This window comes from Marmota marmota, unplaced genomic scaffold (genome assembly GCF_001458135.2).
Source record: "Marmota marmota marmota unplaced genomic scaffold, marMar, whole genome shotgun sequence".
NCBI lineage: Eukaryota > Metazoa > Chordata > Mammalia > Rodentia > Sciuridae > Marmota > Marmota marmota.
In genome coordinates, this window is record NW_026000019.1 from 15,913,902 (window position 1) to 15,938,488 (window position 24,587).

General features: G+C 44.1%; 1 protein-coding gene across 12 annotated transcripts in view; it reads left to right on the top strand.

Moving 5' to 3' along the window:
* Positions 1–24,587, top strand: part of Astn1 (astrotactin 1) — a 283,974-nt gene that overhangs the window by 83,082 nt on the left and 176,305 nt on the right. For 11 of the 12 annotated variants that reach the window (XR_007349995.1, XR_007349996.1, XM_048809982.1 and 8 more), the window contains exon 2: positions 19,893–20,080. Coding sequence is in view for 10 of the 12 variants with exons in the window: in XM_048809982.1 (XP_048665939.1) it covers positions 19,893–20,080 (188 nt within the window). In the remaining 2 variants the exon portion in view is untranslated. Of the gene's footprint in view, positions 1–12,062; positions 12,158–19,892; positions 20,081–24,587 lie in introns of those variants that run through there. The other variant, XM_048809983.1, reaches the window with a different exon arrangement.

Sequence of the window (24,587 nt, forward strand, 5' to 3'; positions counted from 1 at the left end):
AGGAGAGAAAGAAAAAGAGATTACTGCTTGTCTGGTGTGTAAGGTCTTTCATGACAGGTGAAGTGTTTTATTCCAGGGGCTCCAAACCGAATGCCTACTCACAGTTTAATACACAGAATGCTCCAGTTGCTGAATTTCCTTTCATTTCTGACTTCACACTTGGAATTCTTAACTTCCAATACCTAAAATCAACATTTTTATTTTTAAAGATAAAATGAAGTTTTGTTTTTTTTTTTCTCAGTAGCACATGACCTAATTTGGCACAGAGAGAAGAATGATGCTTTTGGACTTACAGATTCACTAATAAGAACTGTAGAAAATCCTGAGGGCTGTCATCTCCTGATATTGGTTGGTTCTAGAAAGAGGGCAATAGATTGCGAGTGTTGAATTCGTATGTGATGAGCAATACATTTTATATTCTGCCCAGACAACCAAAAACATATGGCCTCAGACTCACATAATAAGGAAAATATACTCATCCATGGCCAGTTGCTGTCACCAGGTCACTAAACCTATTTCTCCAGATATAAAATGAGACTATCTTGCCTCTTGCTTCAAATGTAATATAATCTAGTAATGCAGCCATGAAAATAAGCGCTGGCCCATAACCTGAGGGCTTAAGAAGTCAGGGCTAATGAGAAACGGACAGAATACAAAAAATAAATTGAATTTCCTCCTTTTTATCTTGAGTTTAATAGGAATTTGGGTATATTTTCCACCAAGAACATCTACTTGTGCCTTACTGCAAGAAGGATGTAGAAAAACAGGAAATATCGTGCATTGGTAAGAACAGGAGTGGGTTATATTATAAATGGGGATATGATCAATGGAAATGTTATGGTTCCAAATAATTTTTAAATCTACTAGCGAGTAACAAGGTACTAATACCTTAGGCACAATCTGTCGAGGGAGAGTGTGAAAAGGAAGCCAGGAGTATTTAACACAAGGCGCCCTGTTATTTTTCTGGTTTGTATCAAAAACAGGTCCCCTGACAACTGAGGAGCAGTTTCTTTGAAGGCCTGGAAAGGCCACGTCCTGGAGCTGAGACCCGCCCAGATCCTCGCTTGCCTTTTCTTCTTCTGTAAAGTCTCCCTGCTGTTCTCTTTGTGTGAGTGTCCTCATGACAGAAAGATCAAGGGGCCACTTCAGAGGCGCTTAAGCTTCAAACCACCTTTTCCAAAAATAACAAAGGCAGAAGAAAGAACAGGGAGCCATGCAGGTGAGAGACCTGAGCCAAATAAAAAAGCTGAGTGAGACGTCTGCAGGTGAATGGAACCCAAAGGAAACACAGCACATCCCTCTCGATTAATAGAAGAGGAAACTGAGGTCCGGAGACTTTCCCTTACGGTGCAGTGTTGTCCCAGGCAGGGCCCCTGACTTTACATACTGCACACCGGCAGGTGAGGGGCACCTACCGTGGCACAGGCATGCCTTGAGGTCTGCATTCACCTTTTCAGTCCTGAGGGGTCCATTTCAGTGTCTGGGATTTTCTGACATGGTGGTCCAACATGCAGTTCGAACTGAACATGCCGTCCAACGCCCCGCTCCTCACCCACCTGCTTCTCCATCCTGTGCTTCCTGTGTGGGCGAAGGAAACAGACCAGGCCCCCCAGGATTATCCGCAGGTCTTCCCTTCCATTCATTCCCACGTTGAAGCAGTGACTTCCCCGTTAACTTCCCCTTCCATCTCTCTTCTGCCTCTTTCTACAGGCCAAGCCCTTAACTATTCCTGGCCTTTTTTTTCTTCATCTACCATTTTTAAAAGCAAAAGTCCAGTTGTGTCTTTCACTCCCATGTACCTAGGTAATAAAGTCACACCCTTAGGCAGGGCACACAGTGTCCTCTGGAAGGTAGCCTCCAATGAGCATGCCATCTTCAAACAGCCTACCAGGTGGCATCTTGATGTTCTCAGAAGGTGCCCTGCCATTGTTACCTGGCTCTACGTCTTAGCCCAGAGCATGGCCAGGATGCCATGCTTGCCACCAACCCCACACCGGTGTAACCCCTCAACCCTCAAGCTGAGTGCAGGTGTCACATCTTCTTGGAGGCCCTCCCAGGGTCTGTCCGAAAAAGTAACTGGCCACTGTCTCTTTACACTCTCCCACTGTCTTCTGCCTACTTCTGCCGTAGCCCCTTGATTGTGTTACTATTTTTTCCCCTTGTTCTTTCTAAAATATAAACCCTTTGGGGGCAGACTCATTCATATTTGTAACCTTTGCTATTTGGCATGAAGTAGGACTCAGTAAAATACTTTGTAAAGGAGTGAATAAATAAACAAATGCGTGGGTGAAAGTTCACACAGCCCACCGGTGGCCGAGCGAGAGATCTGTGATCCTCCTCGTTCTGTTTCAGGTCTTCCTGGCTCTGCATCACCCAGGGAAAGGCCCCGGTTTTTAAACTAGTGCCATCGGAGCATTGTCTCCACAAAGTGTATCTTGTTTTCAGGTCGAAAATAAGCAAGATGGAATCATGTGAGAAGGGGACCTGGATACCTAGAGTTTGACCATCACTCTCTTATGGTTCAACTATATTGCGATTGTCCAATGAAAGCAAAAACAAGCCTGCACACTTGTACTGAGATGTGCGTCTTCATTATCACCCGCTCCTTGGAAGTGAGTGTTGTTAGCTGTGTTTCTACAAGTGAAGGCCCAGAGTCTCCAGGTTATACCACTGGCTTAGGATCCGGTGACTCGCCAGCGTCAGAGTTGACAGTCTAACCACGTCTATCTGATCCTAAAGCCCATTCTCTTTCCCCTTCACTAAACTTCCTCCCTGGGGAAACAGAACAGAATTAGGGACATAAAATCTCAAAAAGTTTCACTAAAAGACATTCTTCTGTGACTTCAATAACAAATCGGACTCAAGAGGCAGGAGCCGCGAGCCCTAACTCCAGTCCTGTTACATGGCGTGATTCTGAGAAAGTCAATTAACCACTTCTTTCCCATGGCCTCATAGTCACAAATACACAGTCCACAGCCATTTCTCACCGATGAATGAAAAAGTTACCTCATACACGAGCTGGTGTCATTTGCTACTGAAGTGCATTTAATGTAACTAACCATGAAAGTACCTTTATTTCTACAAGAAACTGGCATTGAATGACATTTTTGCTTAGGCATTAAACACATAGCATTTGCAGCATTCATTGCACTTCAACAGTGACTCGTTGTTGACAGAACGTGAACGTTGACAGTGTTTTATACAATACAGAGAGTCTAAAATTAAATATATCAGACAGGACAAAAGGGAAAATATGCAAAATTGAAGCCTCCTAGAACATAAAAATTACATCTTCAATGGTTTCTGGATTTTGAGTCGTCTTATAACAGAAAGGCCTGGTTTAGGATTCTTTCTCTGGATTTCTTATGAGTTAATGTTGTGTGTATCCTTGAACAAAATACTTAGCTCTCTGAGTAGTTGTTATATTTTAACAGGGTGTGTGGAATTTCTGCTGTTGAAGGACTGGACCTCTGCAGAAGGAGAGTGGTATCTCTAAGTCCTTGGTAGCACCTGTACAACTGGATGCTCAAGTGTTGTTATGACTAGGATACCAGATACCCCAGCCCGAGGGTATCTGGAGACAAGTGTGGTGGGAAGAAATTAAAGGGGAGAGAATCAGAGGCACAGAGAACAAAGACCAGTAGGAAACTTGGAACTGAGACTTTTCCTTAAAGTCATGGTACCTCTTTCAAAATAGAGCCCCAAATAAAAGAGATTTTTTAGGTTGGAAGAGAGAATTAACCTCAACTCTTACAAGCTAAATTCCCAAAGGATGAAATTCTTTAAGACAATTTTATAATAACTCTCATGATTAAAGGATGTGAAGGCTGAGTGTGACCTAGCAAGGCCCAGCACCGTCTTGCTGATTGTCTCACACCCGAGTTTCCATATGGGACCCGAGAAAGACACCATCTTTCTCACCAGGGTCTATAATTTTCTTTACTTAGAATACTCTCCTCTCAGACATTCAATCCACTTTTTCCTTGTTTTGTAAGAAGTCCAACCTTCATACACCTAATATGATTTAGTCTTGGTTTCATTTCCTGAATCTTTCTTTGTGTTGCTTTTTCTTCCTGGATCTCATGTTCAATGCTGCCAGCTTCTTTGTCCCTGCAGGTGCAGACAAATTAGCATAAAGAGTAAGTTGCAAAATTGGAGAACAGCAAATTTGATTTCAAAAGCCATTTCAGATTGAGGTCCATTTGGTGGCATTAGGAGCAAAACTAATAAACAAACCGGATTTTTCCTACTCAAATTGATTTTTTTTTACATGACAGTATCCCTTTAGAAGTAGAATATTTTATCAAATTCTGATTTTAGCTGTCATGTACAGTGCTGTTTTTTTCCCCTTTCTCATTATTGCTGACTGTTAAGTTATGTGGTTTGGCAGAGGAAAATCTTTCCTTTTGTAATATAAAAGAATATGTTACCTTTCCAGCATCTTCATCTGCCTGTGTGTTCTTAGGACCTTACAGAGGTGGAGTATGGAGGTTTGCGTTGTTCTCACTATCATGGTTCTCATTTTGCAGATGAAAAAAGAATTACAAAGAAACTTCAGGGCCAAAGAGATTGTGAAAAGACACAGCTGTGAAGAAACCTGGAATCCTGTTTACTCTCTCACTGTCTAAACCAACGCTTTCATTGACTTCTCTCCCACAGAGTGGCACATATTTCCCTATTGCACTGGGGTTTACTCCTGAAAACTCAGCCAAGGCCTGCACCAGGTGCCATGATGGGCCACCTAGCGGGGTGCCCGAGATCAGAAGTCTCAGTGTCCCAGATCTTCTGAAGGGTGTCCCGTCTCAGTGGGTCACTCCTTTGGTTGCAAGGCACGGTGACTGCTGAGTAATTTATTGGTGGGAGCCCTTGTCAGGATGCACAAGCCGCTTGGAGACAGTCACCTCACAGGAAGATGCTGCCAGACCTTGAGGCAGGTGGCCCCGGGCCCCGGGCGGCGGGGCTGTGGGCATTCCCTGGGTCGGCCTGCATTAGCTGCTCTCTCCCTCCGCACGTCTGCGGGTCTTCTCCGGCCATTGTGCCTCGCTCCTCCCTCTAGGCCCTATGTTTTTTCCCTACTCAGAGCTTTTGCTTACTAATATCTATGTTTTTCTGTTTCCTCATCTCTCCAGCTTGAAGTGGCCCTATGGCCTCCACTCCCCATCTGTGCTTTTAGCCAGCATCTCCCTGAGCTCAGCTTCTGCTGATTTATGCCTGATTTGTTCCCTGTTCTCGATTTCAAATTCCTAAGAGCGAGAATCTGATTAGCTCATCTTTTTGTGCCAAGCCATGTTGTGGGTCACTGCACCGGCTGCAGATGGACTGCCTTTGAGTGGGGCGCCCACCTCGCAGGGGTCTACGGAGAACCCCTGGAACACTGTCGGGGGCGGGTGGCTTTGGCTGGAAGAGCAGTGCGCAGGCGCGGGGGTTAGCCCACCGGGTGCACGCACCTACCGGTCTGTTCATCACCCTTGCTGATGCTGTTCCTCGCCCTGAGGTTGTCTGGCTGCCTAAGAGGAATGGCTAGAAATTAATTTCTAGGAGCTAAAATGTTCTCAAGGTCAGAAAAGGTCATTAAAATAACCATAACCATGAGCTCTACATTTACTACTTCTGTCCCTCCTTGCAACAACTTTATATAAAGTAGATATGATAATCCTTATTGGGCTTAAATAATATGTCCAAGACAAACCAGTTTAAGGTAGGGAGGTTGATATTTAAACCGGGTCTTTCTGACTCCCAGCTCATGTGTGTGAATGATACCCCTTCTGCATCCACCTAGGTGCCTTTAGCCAATACTTGTTTCGTCTGAGTCGGATTGTGTCCATAAAATAATTTGATGGGAATTGGAGCAGCAATGGGAGAGCGCCCTAAGCCCATGCTCTGGGCAGTTCCAGAGGCAGGTCACTGGATGGGGAGGGGACGCCCAGGTGTCTGCACTATGGGGTTGCGCCCCGCCCAGGTGGTTTGACCCTCAGCAGAAGCGGCCCGTGCCGCGCAAAGCCTTCTGTGGTTATCTTAACGCAGATCCATCATTAATATGACAAATATGCACACCTGCACTCTTAATTGCTTCAATTTTCTTGAGTCAGTGATAGGTTTATGGCCTGCCTCAATTCCAGTAAAACCGAAGCAATCTAGATTGGGCAAAAAAAGTGTTACTCCAATCAATCTCTTGAGCAGATCCAGTTTCCAGCCCTGATGACAGACAATCTCTCTAGACAGGGTAATTAAAGAGGCAGAGCCAGCTACTTTTTAAAGTCCCTTCATCTTAGTTTTATCATCTGTAACAGCCTCAGAAACCCTAGATGGGAAACGTCTTTCCTTCTCTCAGCCCTCCTCCCATGATTGGCCCTCCATCTGGGAAGAGACTGGAATCCTCTTCCAGTTGCCACACCCAGAGATGAGATGCTGGAAGTTTTCTGGGTTGCTTCTGTCAAGAGGGGAATGTGGTACAGTGTAGGGATCCCTCACTTAAGAAAGAAAGGCCCAGAAAAAGAAAAGCAAGAAAAGTAACTTCATTTCCCCCCACCAAATGCAGGAACATATTTTCATGAAAAATCAAAGATAACACAAAGTGGCATATAATTTTTCTTCCTTAAACAACTAAGGAAACTTCTATCAAAGAAAGCAAAGCTACCGAGTACAGGTTTTGCATGAATGGAACCTTTTATATATATCAAAAAGAAATGTTTTAAAGCAAGGACTTAAGGAGTTGAAAAAAATCTAACAAATTATTAAATGACTATGTATGAAAAGAAAACACCACAGGTGTTAAGTAGAAATTAGTTGGCCAAAAATAGATGTTTGTAACCATCAGGGTGTAAGACATGCTACAAATAAGAGAAAATGGTGCTGATTAGAAAAGCTCAAATCCGTTCAATTTTGTAGAGGGGGCAAATAAGAAAAATAACCGATGGAATAAATTTTCTGTTTTTGACTAGAGAATTTTTGAAATTTTGATAAGCATGTTAACTCCTGAAGTTGAAGTACTGAAATAAAGAATAATTGATAATAAGAATACTGCCAAATTGGGTTATGAAATATGAATAATTATATTGCTAGTGATACATGAAATACACCCATGTGTCCTAAAGAACTTCAGAGATGAAGTTGGGGAGGTAGTTGTCAAGGTAAATAATCCATCTTCATCCAGGGGAGAATCATTTCTGTGAGGATCTGTCTCCTTACTGGTGGCAAGCCATCAGAGCTGACAGTGGTGGGCAAGACCTGTGTATACTGCAACCCTAACTGAACTTGACTGAGAGTAACTGGCTGGGCCCAGTGGCAATGCTGGGTATAGGGCCCATGGACATCTACAGGGGAACCAAGCCTAATGATCTGGGCTTTGAAGGGCTGTACTTACAGACAGGGGATCTCCTTAGATTTTCAAAAAGCTTTTTAGCAGGCTCTACCTTTAAAATTGAATTTTTTTAAACGATGAGTTATGACTATATTTGTTGGGCCTATGGCTTCATTTATGAAAACAACATGATCATCAGTCTTTGTAATTGACTTGGTTGGTGTTGAACTTTCTATACTACAAAGTCCAGTTGATGGGGCAGACCATAAGAGGATTCCAAGTGTCTATGCTAGAGGTCAGAAACCAGGGGGACAATTTCACATTGTTTTCACATTATTTATCATGTATTTCATATTATTATATACCATTTCGAGGTAATGCTCTTCCAGAGAAAGAATCTAGCTCTAGTTATAACACACAGAAAAATCTGTCATATCGTTAATGATTCAGGAAAATGATCTAGAGTTCATTAAAACCACTCTCTGAAAATATTGACCCAATTTGCTGTCCTGGCTAAAAAAGGAAACACAATGTCATTGTGAAGGACATGGGAAGCACAAGACATTGTAATTACTTAGAACCACATTGATTTCTATATCAGGAGTAAAATAAGTTGTTCCTGTCACTAACTTTTAATTATGATGTTAATGATAACAGTGAATCATATTTCTAAACATTTCTTTGTACATTTTTATTTCAACAGCCCTGTGAGGTAGTATTTATTTTATCCCCATTTTGTGTAAGTAAATGGAGGCAGAAAGACGTCAGAGGCAGTCGGTGCAGGAGCCTTGCCCCAGTCATGGCTTCCCAAGATGAGAATAGTGCCCGTTTCTGCAATGGCACCTTGCCCACTCCAGGGAGTGCATTCAATGAACCCAGAGAAAGTGCACAGAAAGGTGACTTTAGCCATCAGTAGGAAGTAGGTGTGGCTCTGTGAAGGTAGACTAGAAAACGTGAGGCATACGAGACACAGCAGGCCCTAAGGATGAAAGAAATATGAAGAAGTCTGTGATGCTAGGCAAAGATACAGAGAGGGATGCCATACATGTTTATTACGTAAAGTGTACGTGACCTTGTTCTCCGAACGTTCAGCTGGCTAGGACTCAGTGCTGCACTGAAACCCAGGAAGCTGGGTTTGTGGCAAATGGTAGGAAGTGCAGCTCCATCCAGCTGGGGTTATCCACATGGAACTCTTTCCCCAGGTATATGCCGGTCAAAAAACAGAGATGCAGCAAACCGAAAACAAGATCCCAACGGTTTCTGAAAGATGAGGCAGAGCCTGAGGCTAAGAGCTGAGATGCTCCTCAGATTTAGGAGTGACACCAGGGATGACAAGTGTCCCTTGGTACAGAATTTTCTCTGCCTTTTTGGCCACCAAATGAGAGTAGCTAGAGGAGCTATGAACATTTTCAGCTGTCCCCAAGTTCCTGTCTCTGTGTCCTAACTTAAACCCACAATCACTCACTCTGGTGGCTGTCACTTGGGTTCATACTCTAGCTCATTTATGAAGTGTTCGCTGCCCTCTTTTAGAGTGTGCTGTTATACATCAGAAGCAGAGAACTCAGCACTGTGCTATGTATTAGTTTGCAAAACTCAACTAACAGTGTTTTAACTGTAGCCTGTAATTAATGGGCGGGGCTACCGGGAAGTGTGCATAAGAACATAAACATTCGGACGCACGGTGGGCGGTGGCTGGCACAGTGAAGTGGTGGAAGAACACAGTGGGAATGGGAAGTGGTGCCAATGATGGCGCCCGCTTCCTGCTGCCAGGCCCTTAATGGGTACTCGGTGTGCAGGGCTCAGAGAGGAGGGAGGACCCCAGAATTGAGATAGAAAATATAGAAAGGGAGACAGTAACTAAAGGTCCTATCAATGTGTTATTCCCTGTTGAGCAGCGACACACCTTAGCAAACAAGTGACCTTATATTATTTTAAATTATTCCTCCAAGAGGGACTGAATGGCTAGATCAACACTGCCATGGGTTATCTGTCAGGTCATTTAAAGGTCATCTTGGCCCTCTCTGTAATAAGCACTTGCACTAATTAGCCTGCAGAGATGGGCCCAAAACATTGTCAGGAATCTTTAGAGCAGGAACCAGTACCAAGGACCCAGCAGATCTGCTCTTCCAGGGAGGCTGTGCAGTGCAATCACACCAGAATGCCGTAGGATTTGTACACAGCGTGAATTGGTTAATAACTCAATTTCATTCCCAGCTCCATGAGCCCAGACCCTTCAAACTCCTGACAGTGTTTACTGCTGATGTATATCTTCTGTATATCTAACTCATTTATCTGAGATGTAAGCACAGTGGTTCGTGGATTCTTGCACAGTGGCCTAATAATGACCCTGGTTAGCAACACAGTCTGTTGGAGGAGCACTGTCCGTGAGTCAGGAGGCTGGAGTCCAGTCCTGTTCTCTCATCTCATTAGCTCTAAACCTCAGCATTGTCACTTGCCCTCCTTGGTCTCTGGTTTCTAGTTCTAAAAAATCTACCCTAGAGGGCTCAGGAGTGAAAATGGGGCCTTGTAAGAAAGGTCTTTGCAAGTTGTAACATGGAAACAATGATGGATTTTCCATGTGCTGAGTCTTCATTGAATTCTCTTTCTCAGGCCAAATAACAATGATGTTAAGGAGAAATGGTTCAGAGAAGATCCTAGAGAAACAGCTGCCCTCCAAGCCCTGTGGATAAGATGTTGTTCCTCAGGGTCAGTGGTGAAGGCTCACCAACTGTGGAATGGGGCAGGAAACCTGGCTCCCCGGAGTGAACATGGGAAAGGAAGGTCCCACATGCATGCAGATGCTCTTGACATTTATGATAAGACCCAGTTTTCCACTGGAGGAAGTTCAACTGTTGTTTTAATATTGCCTCCATCCTTCCCTTCCCATTGCCTTGCTCAGTCACCACCCCCACATCCCTCTGGTCAGACCTGCCCATTCTTATTCACAAGTGTCTTGCAGAGGGCCTGACAGTAAGTTCACTGGGGCCCCCCTCACATGCCAGCCTTGAATGGGCACTGATAGCATGGCTTCCTCATGTGAAAGCCCTGGTCTGGGTCTGAAAGCAAATGTAGTGTAAGTGAAGTTGTATCAGACAGTGAATGAGAGTCCAGTTGGCCAATGAGCGCTTACAGAAAAGTACAAATGTGAACTAGCCCATATCCCTCAGTTGGAACTAATTCCTGAACTTAGGAAGACTTAGAAACAGCTAGAGCCATTTAAATCACCTTTGCTTAATTCTGTCAAAGATTATCACTCAATTTTAGATCTATGTGAGTGATGCTAATAATGACAACAATAAACTCGGTGTTAATTAATGATGATGATATTGATGTTTATTGAGCAAATAAGTGCCAGAAAATGTTTAGCGTTTGCTTGTATTATCCCAAGATTGGGATTTACTCAGGGAGGGATAGGAGTTGAGGTTGTGAGAAGGAACAGTGACCTCAGAACTGGGAGACCTAGGATTTCCCTTCCCCCCAATCCTAACATTTACCAAGTAGGTAAACCAAGTAGGCGCTGAAACTCAAGTTCCTCATCTGTAAAATGGGGAGGTGCACACCCACATTAAAGGCTCATCAGGGATTACTCTATCTCAGGAATGCTGGAAGAGCTTCTTATCAGGGCTAGCACATAATAGGAACAGCATTACTTATTGAGTTGAATCATAGGTGATAAGAACAGAAATACAACTGGATGAGAACTAATTAGACACGGAGATGAACCGAGAGACTTTAGGACAAGATACAGGCTATTCACCTTTTGTACATCATTTACAGGTGATATTTTGTCATTATCAATTCCCTTTTCCATCGATTTTATTAAGGCAGACTCATAGTGCCATAGAGCCTACAAATTGTCCAAGATCAGAGAATTGCAGCAAATGCTAAATTCTTTGTCAATGAAAGAATAGGAGTATAAGAGAGAGGATCAGAATGAACAGAGCCCTCACTGGGGCTCGTAGGCGTAGGCAATTTCCCTGTAACTACCCTAAAGCCCGTGTTTCAGATTTCCAAACCCAGGCTTCCATACTGCTTCCAGTGCCCCACAGCAGGGAGGGTGACCCCCAAGGACTTGCAAAGCTAAAATCAGAATTCCAGTCGTGAAACCTCACGCTTCGAAATGACTTATTCTCATCACAATGTACCAAATGATCTATAAATACATATTTTAACATTCCGGAGTTTAAATATTATTACACATCTTACTTGATGTCAGATTTTGTTAAATGTGTGCCGTTATCTCAATTTACAAAGGTCAGTCGGGTGGCGGTGGAGAATAGAACTAGATATATGTATGAAATCCTTTTACCAGTACATCTGCGTCTCGGAGAACCAGGCCTTTTTCAAAGAGCTTTGGGCTTTTTTTCCCCCTTTTCAAATGAGACTTTAATGAGTATCATGTGGATAAACTCTTTGCAGAGGTTTGAAAAGATCCAGAGAAACACAGTGGCAGGAACAAGCAAACCATTTTGGATGAAATCACAAGCCATTTGAATGCCTCCTCATCTCTCTAGTTGTGTCAGAACCTTTGGCTGCTTTTTTCCCCCACAGGAATGTTTTCATCTCCATGGCTAGGTAAATAGAATGTTCGTGCAGTTGCTGGATTGCTATTCATGCCAGCGCGGAGTAGGGTGGAGTGACCTACTTCCAGCAGTATCCATAGAAAGCTCCGCTGCTTCCCATCAGGGCTGATTTTAAAAAGCCACCCTCTGCTTCCAGCAGCTCCCGCCCCCAGCTGCCCTCGGAGACAACGTACTATGGACTCTGTGGTCCTTGCTGGCTTTCTTTTTATCATTCCTGCTCCCTGGGTTGGCTCATTTTAGTTCATCTTTGCCTGTTCTGGAAAAGGAGAAGTAGGTGAGTGGGCAGCTTTAAAGCAAGTTAACATTTCAGATTTGCAGAGAATAGTTCTATAGAGGGATATTGGGGGAGCCACCAAGAGAGATCAGCCGAAGCTTTCTTATCACATATGCATAATTGATCAAAGGCCAATAACTCATTAGAAACATTGGGCAGCCTCTCTCTGTGGGTGATTCTCATTGGAGACCCAAGATTGGAGTTTTGGTAGGTTGCTCTCAGGGGTTTCGCTCCAGCCAGTCCTTAGCATATAAATCAATAGGCTGGACAGAGACGGAAGCATTCCCAGCTCCAAGAGAATCTGAGAATTCTACCCCATTGTCACGCAGAAACGCACAGCACCTGCACTTGACTCAGGTCTAACTGAAGCCAGGTGAGATGTCTGGTTTTGTGTCACTGAAGGACAGGGTCAGTGTTGGAGAGTCCCCAGAGACCATCTGTCCCATCGCTGAATGATAAGGAGAGTGAGCCCCAGAGACGACAGTGGTCTACTCCCCGGGACCCCTGTGTGTGGCTGTCTCTAACCTGCCGTTCTGTTTCTCTCCATTGGATCAGTGACACTCCCAGCCTCTTGTATTTACCATGAGGGCAAATGTCACCGAGAAGGGGAATTAGAATTTCAATAATCTTTCACCTGGGTACACGTGAAAATTTCTATTCCAAATCCCAGCAGTTCCAGAAAGTGCTGGTTACTTGAGAAAATGGCTGTTGGATGAGAGATTTTTGAAGTTTTCAACTATCTTGCCCTAAAGCAGGTGTTCCATGTGGTTCTGAAGCCATCGCTCAGGCCTGTTTGGAGGCAGGGGACAGTGGATGCCATGATAGGAAGCAGCCCCACACTGACAGGGAGCTGATTGGTCTCAGAACATCTTGGCAGAAGACCTCCTGTCTACAGGGTTGCTCGTTTTGTTGTCCACGTAGCTGGATGTTTCAAGGCCCAGACTTCAGGCAGACCCTCCGTGTGCCTGGCACCTGTGCTGGTTGAACTCAGACCTGTCAGGGTGCTGTTTTTTGACCCCTCTCATTCTGGGGTGTGGGATGGTCTCCATGCCACATGGTCCCTCTGGAGAGCAGTGTGGAGGCCCCTGACTCCACCCAAGGCCACAGTTTCCCTGGCTGGTCTCATTTCCTCACATCTCTCGACTGTGTCCTTTCTACCTCCTTCTTCTTTGTCTGCTTCTCATCTTTCTTCACAGATGGCCAGGACACTAACGTGCTGCTGTGGTTGTTTATGAAACAGGTTGGGGTCTTTGGAGGCTGCCGTTCCAGAGACATTAAAGACTGTGTCACGCTGGATACCAGGGTGAAGATTTGCAGGATAATTAGCGATCCCCTACCGTTATTAACCCCTGACTTCGGCAGGTTATTTTCTTACAGAGGTGTTGAAAGTTAATGCCACTGTTAATGGTTACGGTCAGAAGACCATAATGAAACCATGTGGGAAACGCGGCCCATCATCAATATCTTTCAAACTTCGAAATCAGATGGTGGAAAAAGGAAAGTAAAAAAGAACAAAAGAAAAGGGGCCAATTCTGTCTGTGGGAGGCCTATCCTTGGTAACCCTAGTGATAGTGTCCATCTGATGGCCAGGGTCCATTTGTTCTTCTTAGTTTTCGATAGTTGGCTTATCACTACTGTAGTTCTGAGCTTAATCTTCATCACCAAGGGAAACTCCTAATGGCCACCGAGATGGCACAGGTGGAGGTACGGTTAGATTCTATTTTTAGAGATGTCCTCTTTTCCTTGTAATTATTTCAGGGGGGATAGAAGGCTATTCATAATATGACACTCAACGTAATGGAAAAACAACCAAGCAAAACTAAGACCCCCCTGGACACCTCCCAGTCCTCGAACAACAGGGACCTCTCAGAGCAGTACACTTCACTGGTCCTCCAGTTGGTCCAATCCTTTCCTAACTCTGCTCCGGAGAACCCCCGAGAAAGCGTATTAAATTCGGTTTGGATGAAAGGCTCTGAGACCAACAGCAAGTTTGAAAATCTAAGCAAAGTCTTCCAACAGTCAGTAATGGCCATCAGGGGGTGACAACCTCAACCTTGAAAGACTACAGGGTCAGTTCTTCAGATGCCCTCAACAAGAGGCCAAGAATCGACAAGTTAATGCTTCCTCCCGCCTTGACCTTGGCAACCGTGGTAACCTCATTACGACTCGGCTGGATTCAGCTTGAAACTCAGACTTGCTAGGAGTGAAAAAGGGTCCCCGGATGCCAGGACCGCTCTAAGCCACTGTACCATAATTCAGTGAATGAAAAGATCCTGCAGAATTTTCCCAGGTCAAAATCCATATTTGAATTTAAATAGTCAAACTCTTTGAACAAGGACATCATGGATCTGGTCCTTTGGGGCAAATTCTGATCCTGCCATGATGGGTTTCTTTAGTAGCTCAGGCTGGGAACTCTCAGCATGAGGTCATACCCTATGAAGGAAAAGGGCATGGGTGATAAAGGGAAATTGTCAAGCCGGAAGGAAGAGTTTTGCAGCAAAGTTTTGAGTGTCCTAAGCTAACCCCACAAAGAGACGATAAGCTCACAGCACACAAGCTAACTTTAGAACAATGACTAAGGCTAATTTAAAAGTGATTTCATCTCATCTCCTTCTCTCTGCCTTTCCCCATCCTAGATTATTCTCTCTTGTGACTTCCCCTGCCCGACGTCCTACCATCGCAGCCCTCTGTGGCTGAGGAAGCTGTGAGTTTTCTTTCTTAGTCACACATGTCTGTAGGAGCATGAATGAGAGTCTTTCTTATCGTCTGCGGTCCAGTGTGAAGAGGGCCTGGGTCTGGGACGCACTGATCTAATCCTTTCAAACCTGTCCAGCCTGTGTGCCCAGGGACAGCAGGGAAGGAGCCGGGGTTGTACTTGAGAGAATGTGTGACATCGTTTGGAACACTGAACTTAATATCCCTTCCCGACTTAGAATTGTGGGATATCAAAGTTACAAATGGATCTTGAAGTTCATCTATCCAGATCCTCTTAAACAGACGAGAAAACTCAAAGCTGAGCAACTTATCCACAGTTCCTCGGACCGTGCCTAGCCTGCTTTATGCTTCACAGTTTAAGTTCCTACAGAACACAGCACTCAGAGTCACCGTGAGACTCGAGTGGAGTTCATCTTCCCTTCTCTCTCTGGGTCTTCTTATCCATCTAAATGGTGACTTAATGCACACTTCTGCTGAGCAAAACCATGGACGACGTGCCATTAGCCCTGAACTCCTTAAACTGGCATTCACAACCTTGGCAGTTGGCACCGAGCTGAATTTCGCCTAGGTCTGCTGCCATTCTTCTCTACAACCTCCCTGCGGCAGCCTTGCCTCCTGTGTTTCTGCACACTTGTATTATCCTTTTGTTCCTTTGCATATACTCTTCATCTGAAATTGCCTCCCCGATGTTTTGACCCATGTTCTTTCTTGCCATCCATGTGCACCCAGCCAAGCTCCAGCCTCTACCTCAGCGCTGCTATTACTACGCAGAGGGCTTATTCATGGCCATGGCTTAACTTTCCTGCTAGAGGGAAAGCTCCTTGAGAGGAGGAGCCATGTAGCCCAATTTTCTGAATGGCAAACTGTGCTCCAGAAAGATGTACGTTAGAATAAATGGCACCCTGGTTTCCATGCATTCCAGGCCGTTCTAGAATTTGGGGAGGTGCCAAGGGATGTGAGGTCTGTGGAAAGGAAGAACGGACATGGTGAAGTCAGGACAGCCTTGCGTTTCCAGGTATCCTGGCTCCACGGTGTGACGCCTGTGGCATCTTCAGATGTCCATGCAGCATCTTCCTGGCACTTGTTTTATTTAGTACATTGTAGAGAAGTTTCCCTGGGAGTCTCTTTAGCAACCCTCGGGTGGCTTTGGACCAGACTATTTTGTCACCCCCTATAACTTACCCTTCGGGGGTTTCAGGACTGTGCTGTCTTGCATTTCCTCTTCTTGAGATATTCTGCTAAAGCCCAGACCACAGTGATTACACAGATTTTCCAAGTTCTGATCTCAGTCCTGTTGGGGAAGAAATTGACATTTACTGTGCCCTGTGTGGTTTTTCATTAGTTGACCAGGCCAGACATAGCATAAGTAAATAAGTTCCTGTTTAGATTTGAGCTCTTCCATGTCAGGTCTGCCAAGAGAGGGGGAAAAATCCAAGAAGAAGCTATCATTGTCTAATTATCTTGAAACTAAACATTGATGATGCTCTTGGCAGGCAAGGTGGCCTCTTTCCTTCCCCTTTCCCCTCTGTGGTGAGTCTATCTGGGCAAAATCATGATGTCCCCATTGGAAGGATGGACATGAATAACCCACAAAGGGGTTTGGTGGGCGGGCCAGCAAGGCAAGGCCTCTGTGCTAGCAGCCCACTGACCCACGGGTGGGTGCACTTGGTCCATCCTCCACTGCATCTGTGATATCCTAGGTGCCCCCACTCCGAGGATGGTGTGGCAGAACATCTTCCTCCTCTGAAGGGGTCTTGGGCTGCTTATGGATATGGGCCTTCTTTTTGAGCCGATGAAGGTGTTCTGAACTTAGGCCATGGTGAAGGTTGTTCAACGTAGTGAATGATAGACCTCAAAAGGGTGAGTTTATGGCATGCAAATTATATCTCAATTTTAAAAGAAGTCATGGCATACTAAGACCTCATGCAAAATAGTGTGACATAAAAGATCCTGAAAGACCGTGTGACCTCTGCTGGCATTTCCTCTGTAAGAACTCTGAGACCAGCTGCCTGCTGGTTGTGTTGGGGGTGGAAGGGATCTAATAGTTGGGCCATCTCAGTCCCTGTTCTGTGTCACACTGGGGTGACAATCCAGGTATTTCCTCGTTTTTGCTTCCCTAGTCATAAGAGAGGTAATGGGCCTGGCCTACTTGATGAGGATCTCCTGGGAAACAGAAATCCAGTTTGTTAAGTGATTTGGAGGCAGGAGGCCCTAGATCCTCCTCAGTGGTCACAGGAAGGGCTCAGTGGCACTCAGATAGGTGTGGGATGTGTCCCAGGCAGTGTGGGCCGGTGCAAGCAGGAGGCTGGATGCGTGTTGCTGTGGGTGATTTAATCGTGCCTTGGGTGCTCTCTTCTGAGATGGGCTGCTTATGTTTTGTTTTGTTTTGTCTGTGATAAGAGGAGACAGCTTGGTTTCTACTGTACTGTAGAGCAGGACCTATGGGGGTGGGGCATTTCTCTCCTGGTGCTTGTGAAGGCCTGAGGACTGGTTAGAAGGGTCAGAGTCCAAGTGATTGTGGCATCTGTGCTGAGGATTTGCACGGTAGCTGCTGCTCCAAATACCCACCTTCCTGAGGGTTTCTCCCCACCTGGAAATCAGGAAAGCCTCCTCAGGGGAAAGATGGACTCGGAAGCCTGTGTCCCCACTGCACTTAACAGAGGGGGGCCATGCAGGACCAAGGTGCAGGGGATCTTTTATCCTCACTCCCTGTGCTGTACCAGTCATGCTCCAGACTGGACGGCACCAACCCAACAGGGTGATTGGGGAGGGGGGCTGAGCGTGAAGGGGCTCTGGTCACCATTTTTCAGCCTCTTTTACACTGTCCAGTTTGCTCTTCTCCTTGGTGTGTGGGACAGCAGGACGAGATTGGTAATCCTATCAGCATCCTTCTGGAACAGCCTAGTGACCTATGGCTCACATGAACCTTCTCAGTGGCCTACCAGAAAGGGCCCACTGATGTTCTCCCTCCTTCTCTTCCTACTTCTCCTGAACATCCTTTCCCTCCTTTACCTGTTTTTTTTTTTTTTGAAAAGGGTGATAAATGTAAAATTTATTGAGTTTCACAAATGTTAAACTATTATAAGATTCTCATCCAGAAGAATTGATATTCGTATTCAACAAAATAAGAGTATCTTGCTGTTTATGATTGCCATATTGAAAAAACAAACCATCATAATATATATATATATATATATATATATATTTCTTATTCATAATACTTTTATTCATACTTAGTGAAATCATTAGAAAGATCACTGTTATGTACTAATAACTTTCATAATTTAAACCTGATAAAATATGATTTTTTAATATTTTTTAAAAAAATAAATGACAGCAGAATGCATTACAATTCTTATTATACATATACAGCACAATTTTTCATATCTCTGGTTGTACGATTCGTGTCTTCATACCTGTTCCTTTACCTGTTGAGAGGAACTCCACGTACTGTTCACCAGGCCCAGCACCAGTGTCACCATCCTCTAAGGAGACTGCCTTCCTCCTCCTTCCTCCCCCTGCCCAGGAAGGATCACTGCTTCCTTCTCCTTTGCCCCCATGAAACCTAGTCACGTGCCTAGGGTAACACTTTCCACCATCGCTCACTCTGGGTGGCATTGGGGAACTTGTGGAGGGCCTGGTTCCAGTTAGCACCCAAGAGCCTAGCACAGGACCTGGTGTGCAACGCTTGCCCAATGTCTGCTGAACAGGTGAAGGGCTAAATAATTAAATAATGCCATTTGTGCCCTCCCACAAATAGTGAAAGGTGTTTATAAACTCCATAAATATTTGAAATTGCTTTCCTCTTTATGGTTATGATACTTGATGAGAATACATTCTAAATGTATCTAAAAAAATCTTTTTTTATGTCTCTGGGATATATGTGTGTGTATGTGTGTGTGTGTGTGTGTGTGAATATATAAATTATACACACACACACACACACACACATACATACATTTTTTATTGTTGTTGTTAAAGGTGATACATTTTGGAGAAGAAGCCATGTTTTTTAAAAAATAAAATTTTATAAAGCAATGGTTTGTTAAAATATGTTCAGCAGAATACCAGTCCCATAGTGTGGTAATAGTTGTTAAAGATAAAATGGTCTCAGGGCTGAAGGAAGTTCAGGGAGGGCTGGGTTAATCAGTTTCTCTACTGTGGGATGTCTCAAAGCTCTCATATAATATTACTTAGGAATATAAGCGAGAAGGATGTGCACACAACAGGGTATTTCTGCAGCGCTACCTTAACATCTACTACAGTGCAAAGTGCAGAGCAAGATTTGGGGGTTTTGTTGTTGATGGTAGTCCACTGCTTTGATCTGGACCCCTGAGAAGCAAGTGAGTGTTTGCATGATTTGATTTCTCTCCTCCTCTTCATGCATTCCACCTCTGCTTTCAAGGCTGAAGAGAAAAAAAAAAATTAAGGGAATTAAAACATTACTTTACCTGTCATAGCAAGTTATCCGACATCTCCAGTGGACTATGCAGCAAATGATTGTGGTTTTGGAAATAGCCTGTCAGCCCCAGCAGCTCTGCAGTAACCCCCCAGGACTATTCCATAAATGCCAGTTCTCTGCACAGTAATTACCAACTCTCTCCATGGTAGATTCACTGGTGTGTCTAGGAGTAATTGCTGGGGAACTCACACTTTCAAATTTACAAGAGTCAAACAACCTTGTATTTACCTCGGGGGTTATCAGGTATTCAAACTGTGCTGCATAAAGGATGCTATTGATCATAGAACTAGGGGAAGAACTCGAATTTGCACCTCAGTATTTTTCTCAATGGGTGAGAACCTGGCTTACTAGATTTATGGTGGAAAGACCAATGTGGGATAATTTTCTTCTGAGAATCCCTCCCTTCCTTGAGCTTTGTGAGCAGCAGCGAGTCCAGACTAACCGTAGTCGGAGCCTTATGTTGCCTTCGGACAGAACTGGCAGGTTGGTACAGTGTCGAGGAAGAAGATGAAAACCTTGCTCAGATTCTTACTCCTGCCTTTGGTGTTCCTTCTCTAGAGATCTCAGGGAACACGGAGGACATCCCCCTAGTACGCTGGAGGCAGCAGTGGCTGGAGAATGGCACTTTGCTCTTTCACATCCATCACCAAGATGGTGCCCCGAGTCTTCCTGGGCAGGACCCGACGGAAGAGCCCCAGCATGAATCAGCCGAAGAGGAGCTGAGGATCCTGCACATCTCAGTCATGGTAAGGAAAGACGGCCGTAAACGTGTGAGGTGGCTTTTTATTGTCCTAATCAAATATCTCAGAAGACTACATGGGAGGAAAAAGGTTTTAGCCTACAGTTCTGGGGTTCAAGGACATGGCGTCTGCACCACCTGAGCTCGGGTGAGGGCCGTCTCTGCCGCAGTACACCACAGCAGATGGCAACAGCAGGAGCGCGTGTGGGAAACAGAAATAACATCACCAAACAGGAAGCCAGAGAGGCTGGGGTCCCACAGCCCCTTCCAAAGGGATGGCCCTATTTGACAAGCAGCTCCCACTAGGCCCCAGCTCTTAACGGCTCCCCACCAATTCCCGATACCACTGTTTGGGGAGCAAGCTTCCAAGACCTGAATCTTTGAGAGATGAAAAGATCCAAACCACAGCCATAGACATAGCTCTGTGAGACCCAACCCCGTAATGATCACTGATCATGGTAAAAGTGCCCTCCCCATTTGTGGGAAATGCAGCCCATCCTGCTGCTAGTAACTGTTGCAGGTATTTGTACAGCACAGTTCCCCAACCACTCTAAGACCACATCCAGATATGGAGTAGCCCTTATAAACCAGGGACAATGTCAAGTGGGACAATGGGTTGCCTTAGAAGGGAATTATTCAACTAGTACATCACCATATTTTAGAGTTGCTGCTCCATAAATGTTTATTGAATGACTCAATCTCTAGCTGCTTGCTGCTACCAAGTCCTCTTTTCTTTTATCCCAGCTGGGAGAAATCAGCATCCTGGCTTTTTCTACTCTTTACAAATAAAGGGCATGTCAATAGATACTTGCTCTCCACTCTGGCCCAGCTAAAAACTACCACCAGCTTCTATGTAGAAATGTGAGGCCTCAAGAAAATTAGAGATGCTTCCTAAAATTCTAGGAACTTGTGTCCTCTAATCTCACTAGAGAGTAAGTGCAATGGCAGGTCTCTCAGGGGAGGGTTTCTGGTGGTGTTTTATTTATTGATGAATCCCCAGTAACTAGAACAGTGCATTTATATAGTTAATGCTTAATTAACAATTGTGGAATAAATGACTGAAATTTCCAATGGAGATAGAAAATCCTGTTTCACCAGGCATTTCATATATTGTTATTGTACTGATAAACCGATACATTGTCTGCTCATAGGGTAGCCTGATAGCAGATTGAGACTTGACTGATTATCTATTAGTGTGGGAGGGTATGGGATATTTTACTGTTAATAACTTGATACAGAGTCACCTTAGTCCATGGTCTAACTTTAATTCACCCATTGCTCTGGTACCATCACTATATACTGTTTAGTTCGATATAAATGAAACTGAGCACATTTTAGATATATACAAATCTCCATTACCTAAAAATTGAGGATGGAAAATTTCCCCATAAAAATCTCTGATAAAAATCTCAGCATGTAAGCTCCTCATTTTTTTTCTTCAGTCAGCACCCCCATAAATAACTGGTGCACAGGATACTTGCACGTATGCAAGGTACTTTGTGGTGCAGAAAAGAGAGTCCTTGAACAGCAAATGGTAAACCTCAATGTCTAGGTAAGGCCAGAGGCAGCAGGTGAAGGAGGCTGCAAGACCTCATACGGACAGAGTAATTGAGGTGCATGCATAGGAGGTACAATTTCTACGTGTCCTTAATCAAATCCCAATGTCCTCTCTCTCAGGGAAGGTTCTTCATCAGTGTGGCTTCTAGTTTCCAGAGAGAAATGAGATCAGCCGAACCAGCCCAAGGATGGGATTGTCTTCATGATAATTTGATTGAAAAGAAGGCTGCACAGGTGGACTTTCCACCAGCCACCCCTCCGTGTGGGAAGCAGTGGTGGTCATGAGTAGCTCTGGTTTCTTTTCTTTTCTGTGTGTCTTTTTTTCCCCCAAGCCATAAAAAGCATATAGGGTAAAGAAAAGTTTACAGAGAGTTCCAAGGAAGAATATCAGATTGCCTACGTCTGATAGAAAGACCGTGATCTCTAGAACTTGAGACGGGCAATTTGTCAGTTGGTGAGGCTGGTGAGGCTGGCGTGTTGTGTGAAACTTCCAAAGACAGTCTGAAGCTTGCCCTGGTGGCTGCTCCATGGCTTCAGTACTGCAAGGACTTCCATCCTCAGGATAAGGTGCTCCAGAAAGTTCTCCAGATAGGTGTGTGTGTGGGCACACACATTTGTGAGGGTGGGAGGCTTTGAAAACAGAAATGTGCTGACTGAGGATCCCAAAGTTTTTTTTTAGGAAATTGTCTGCACTGTTAAAATATGACAACCCTATGAGAAGCCCTACATTACTAATGCTTTTTGTATGCTATCCTCTGGGCAGGAATTAATGGACAGTGGACCTGAAATTGAGAGTGAAGAAGAGTCAGCCTTAACCCTATCAGATCTTTCCTTTGTGTGCTATCAGTCCCCCAGGGCAGACCACCAATGATCCTGTCTTTTCCAAATAAAGTAGAAGATAACCATCTTTCAGCTTTATTTCAGTTTTTTTTTTTTTCTAGGTAATTTTCCACCAGACCAGAGGAGGCAGAGGTTAAAAGGGCACAGGCAAAAGGTGATGGGGGAACTCTTGTGTTGTCTCTGGCCCCGCCTCTTGGATGTGGACAGGCCAGCATGTCCATGAAAGATTCAGGAAGGTCTTTGACCTCCGCAGGAGAACAGAGACCTTGGGGCGAGCTGAAGATGTAAACCCATGCGTGTCCAGAGTGTTGGGTCAATGGAGCATCCTGCAGCCAACCCTGCTCCATTCCCATTCCACACCACACACCCTTGCAGGCTGCCTCTCCAATCCTTAGGATTCTGTTGTAGAAACAGTTTCAAAGCCTGAAGCCTGAGGGTATCCTTTTTGAAGATGTCGTTCCTGGGGTCTCTGGTGGCTTCTTCATAAGAGACTGGGGATTGGTAGACTTCATTTGATTCACTTTATACCATATCTTTTGGAGGAAAAGTAGGCATCTGGAATGGCAGCATTTTAAAAGCCAGAAAGTAGTGAAATCCTTTGACTAGCAACAGTGTTGGGTAGTGAAACAAACCTAAGTGAGATTGTATCACCTCAGTCCTCTTAGTTATGAAATAACTGCAGCAGGGCTCTTTTTCATTAACTGTAATGATCAATATTGACAGTTTTCAGATGGGTTTGAAGTCACATAATTTGTAAAAGAGATGAGTTGAGGTTATCCTCCAAACATGAGTATGTCCAACCTTTACTCCCCTGCTGAAAAAAAAAATGTATATTTAAAAGCTTCACTGATAATCCTAAATACTTCCAATATTTTGTTCAGAGGGAATGATGAGTCTGTGAAACCCTTCAGGTTTGCTTTTCTCTTGTTTTGTATTTACACTGATCTCATCTACATCCTGTTAATCCAAGGTCCACTGTTTATTTTCATAATTTGCATATACTATGTTTTTGTTTTAAACACAAATACAAGCAATGATAGAGTGGGAAATACAAGTAAACCTTTTTCTGTATCCTTAAACTCTGTATGAATGAGTATTTGCAAGTCCTCTTTATACTGTGCCCAGGATAAATCTGTCATCAGCAAAATTGAGGGCTTGCAGAAAAGTAATACCCCAGCTGGGAGTTTGGCAATTTAAAACTTTGAAAAAGCTTTTGCTTTTTTTTTTATTTTTCAATCACATTCTAAAATTTTTGAATTATTTTTTTCCAAAGAGGCACCATTTTTTTTCCTTGTGTAGAATAATTGGATTTCCCTCCTGAAATAATCTTATATTATTGCTTTGAGGGTCAAATGATGTATTTTAACCTCCTGCATGATTCAAACTTGGCTGAAGAGATTTATTTCAAATTTTGCAAGGTAATTGACATTTAGAACCATGAAAGTACATAAGGATACTCTTTTGCAAACTCTTGAACAAGTGAAGCAGAATTGATAAATTAAAGCTGAGTGGGAGTTTAAACCCAAAGTCAAGAAATTCTTTAGTGATAAGGCAAATTATTTACTCCGCAGAAAACTAGATTTTAATATTACTGTACATCAGATATTCACTATTTGTGGATTTAAATTTCTATATTGTACTTCTGCTAATTTATGGTATACATTTTTCTTCTTAAAGCTTGTAAAAGAATTTGAAGGTGCCTAATAGAATGTCAATATTATCTGTTTATTTCATCTTTGTCATTAAAGATAGCAGTATTAATATATTTCTTACATGCATATAGGCTGATTGAATACATTTTTCACAGCAAGCACCCTTTTGAAAATGCTTCAGTTTTATTCCTGTCTGTCTGTCTGCTTGACTCTCTATCTATTTTTTATTGGGATGACTCCCACTGGTAGGGAATGTCTTTTATAGTTAGCCTTCTTAGGCACAATTCACAATTGTGGGGGGTAGGGGAAGTATCTTTGAACATCTGTGTGTCCCCATGAGCATTTTGTGAATGAAACCCATCAATCAAGCCTGAGTGCTGCTCAGGACCATTAGCCCAGCTGTGCCAAGGCCACTGGTCAGTACCTGCAGGCTCCCATGCCTTTGGGCTACTACCTGCCACCAGA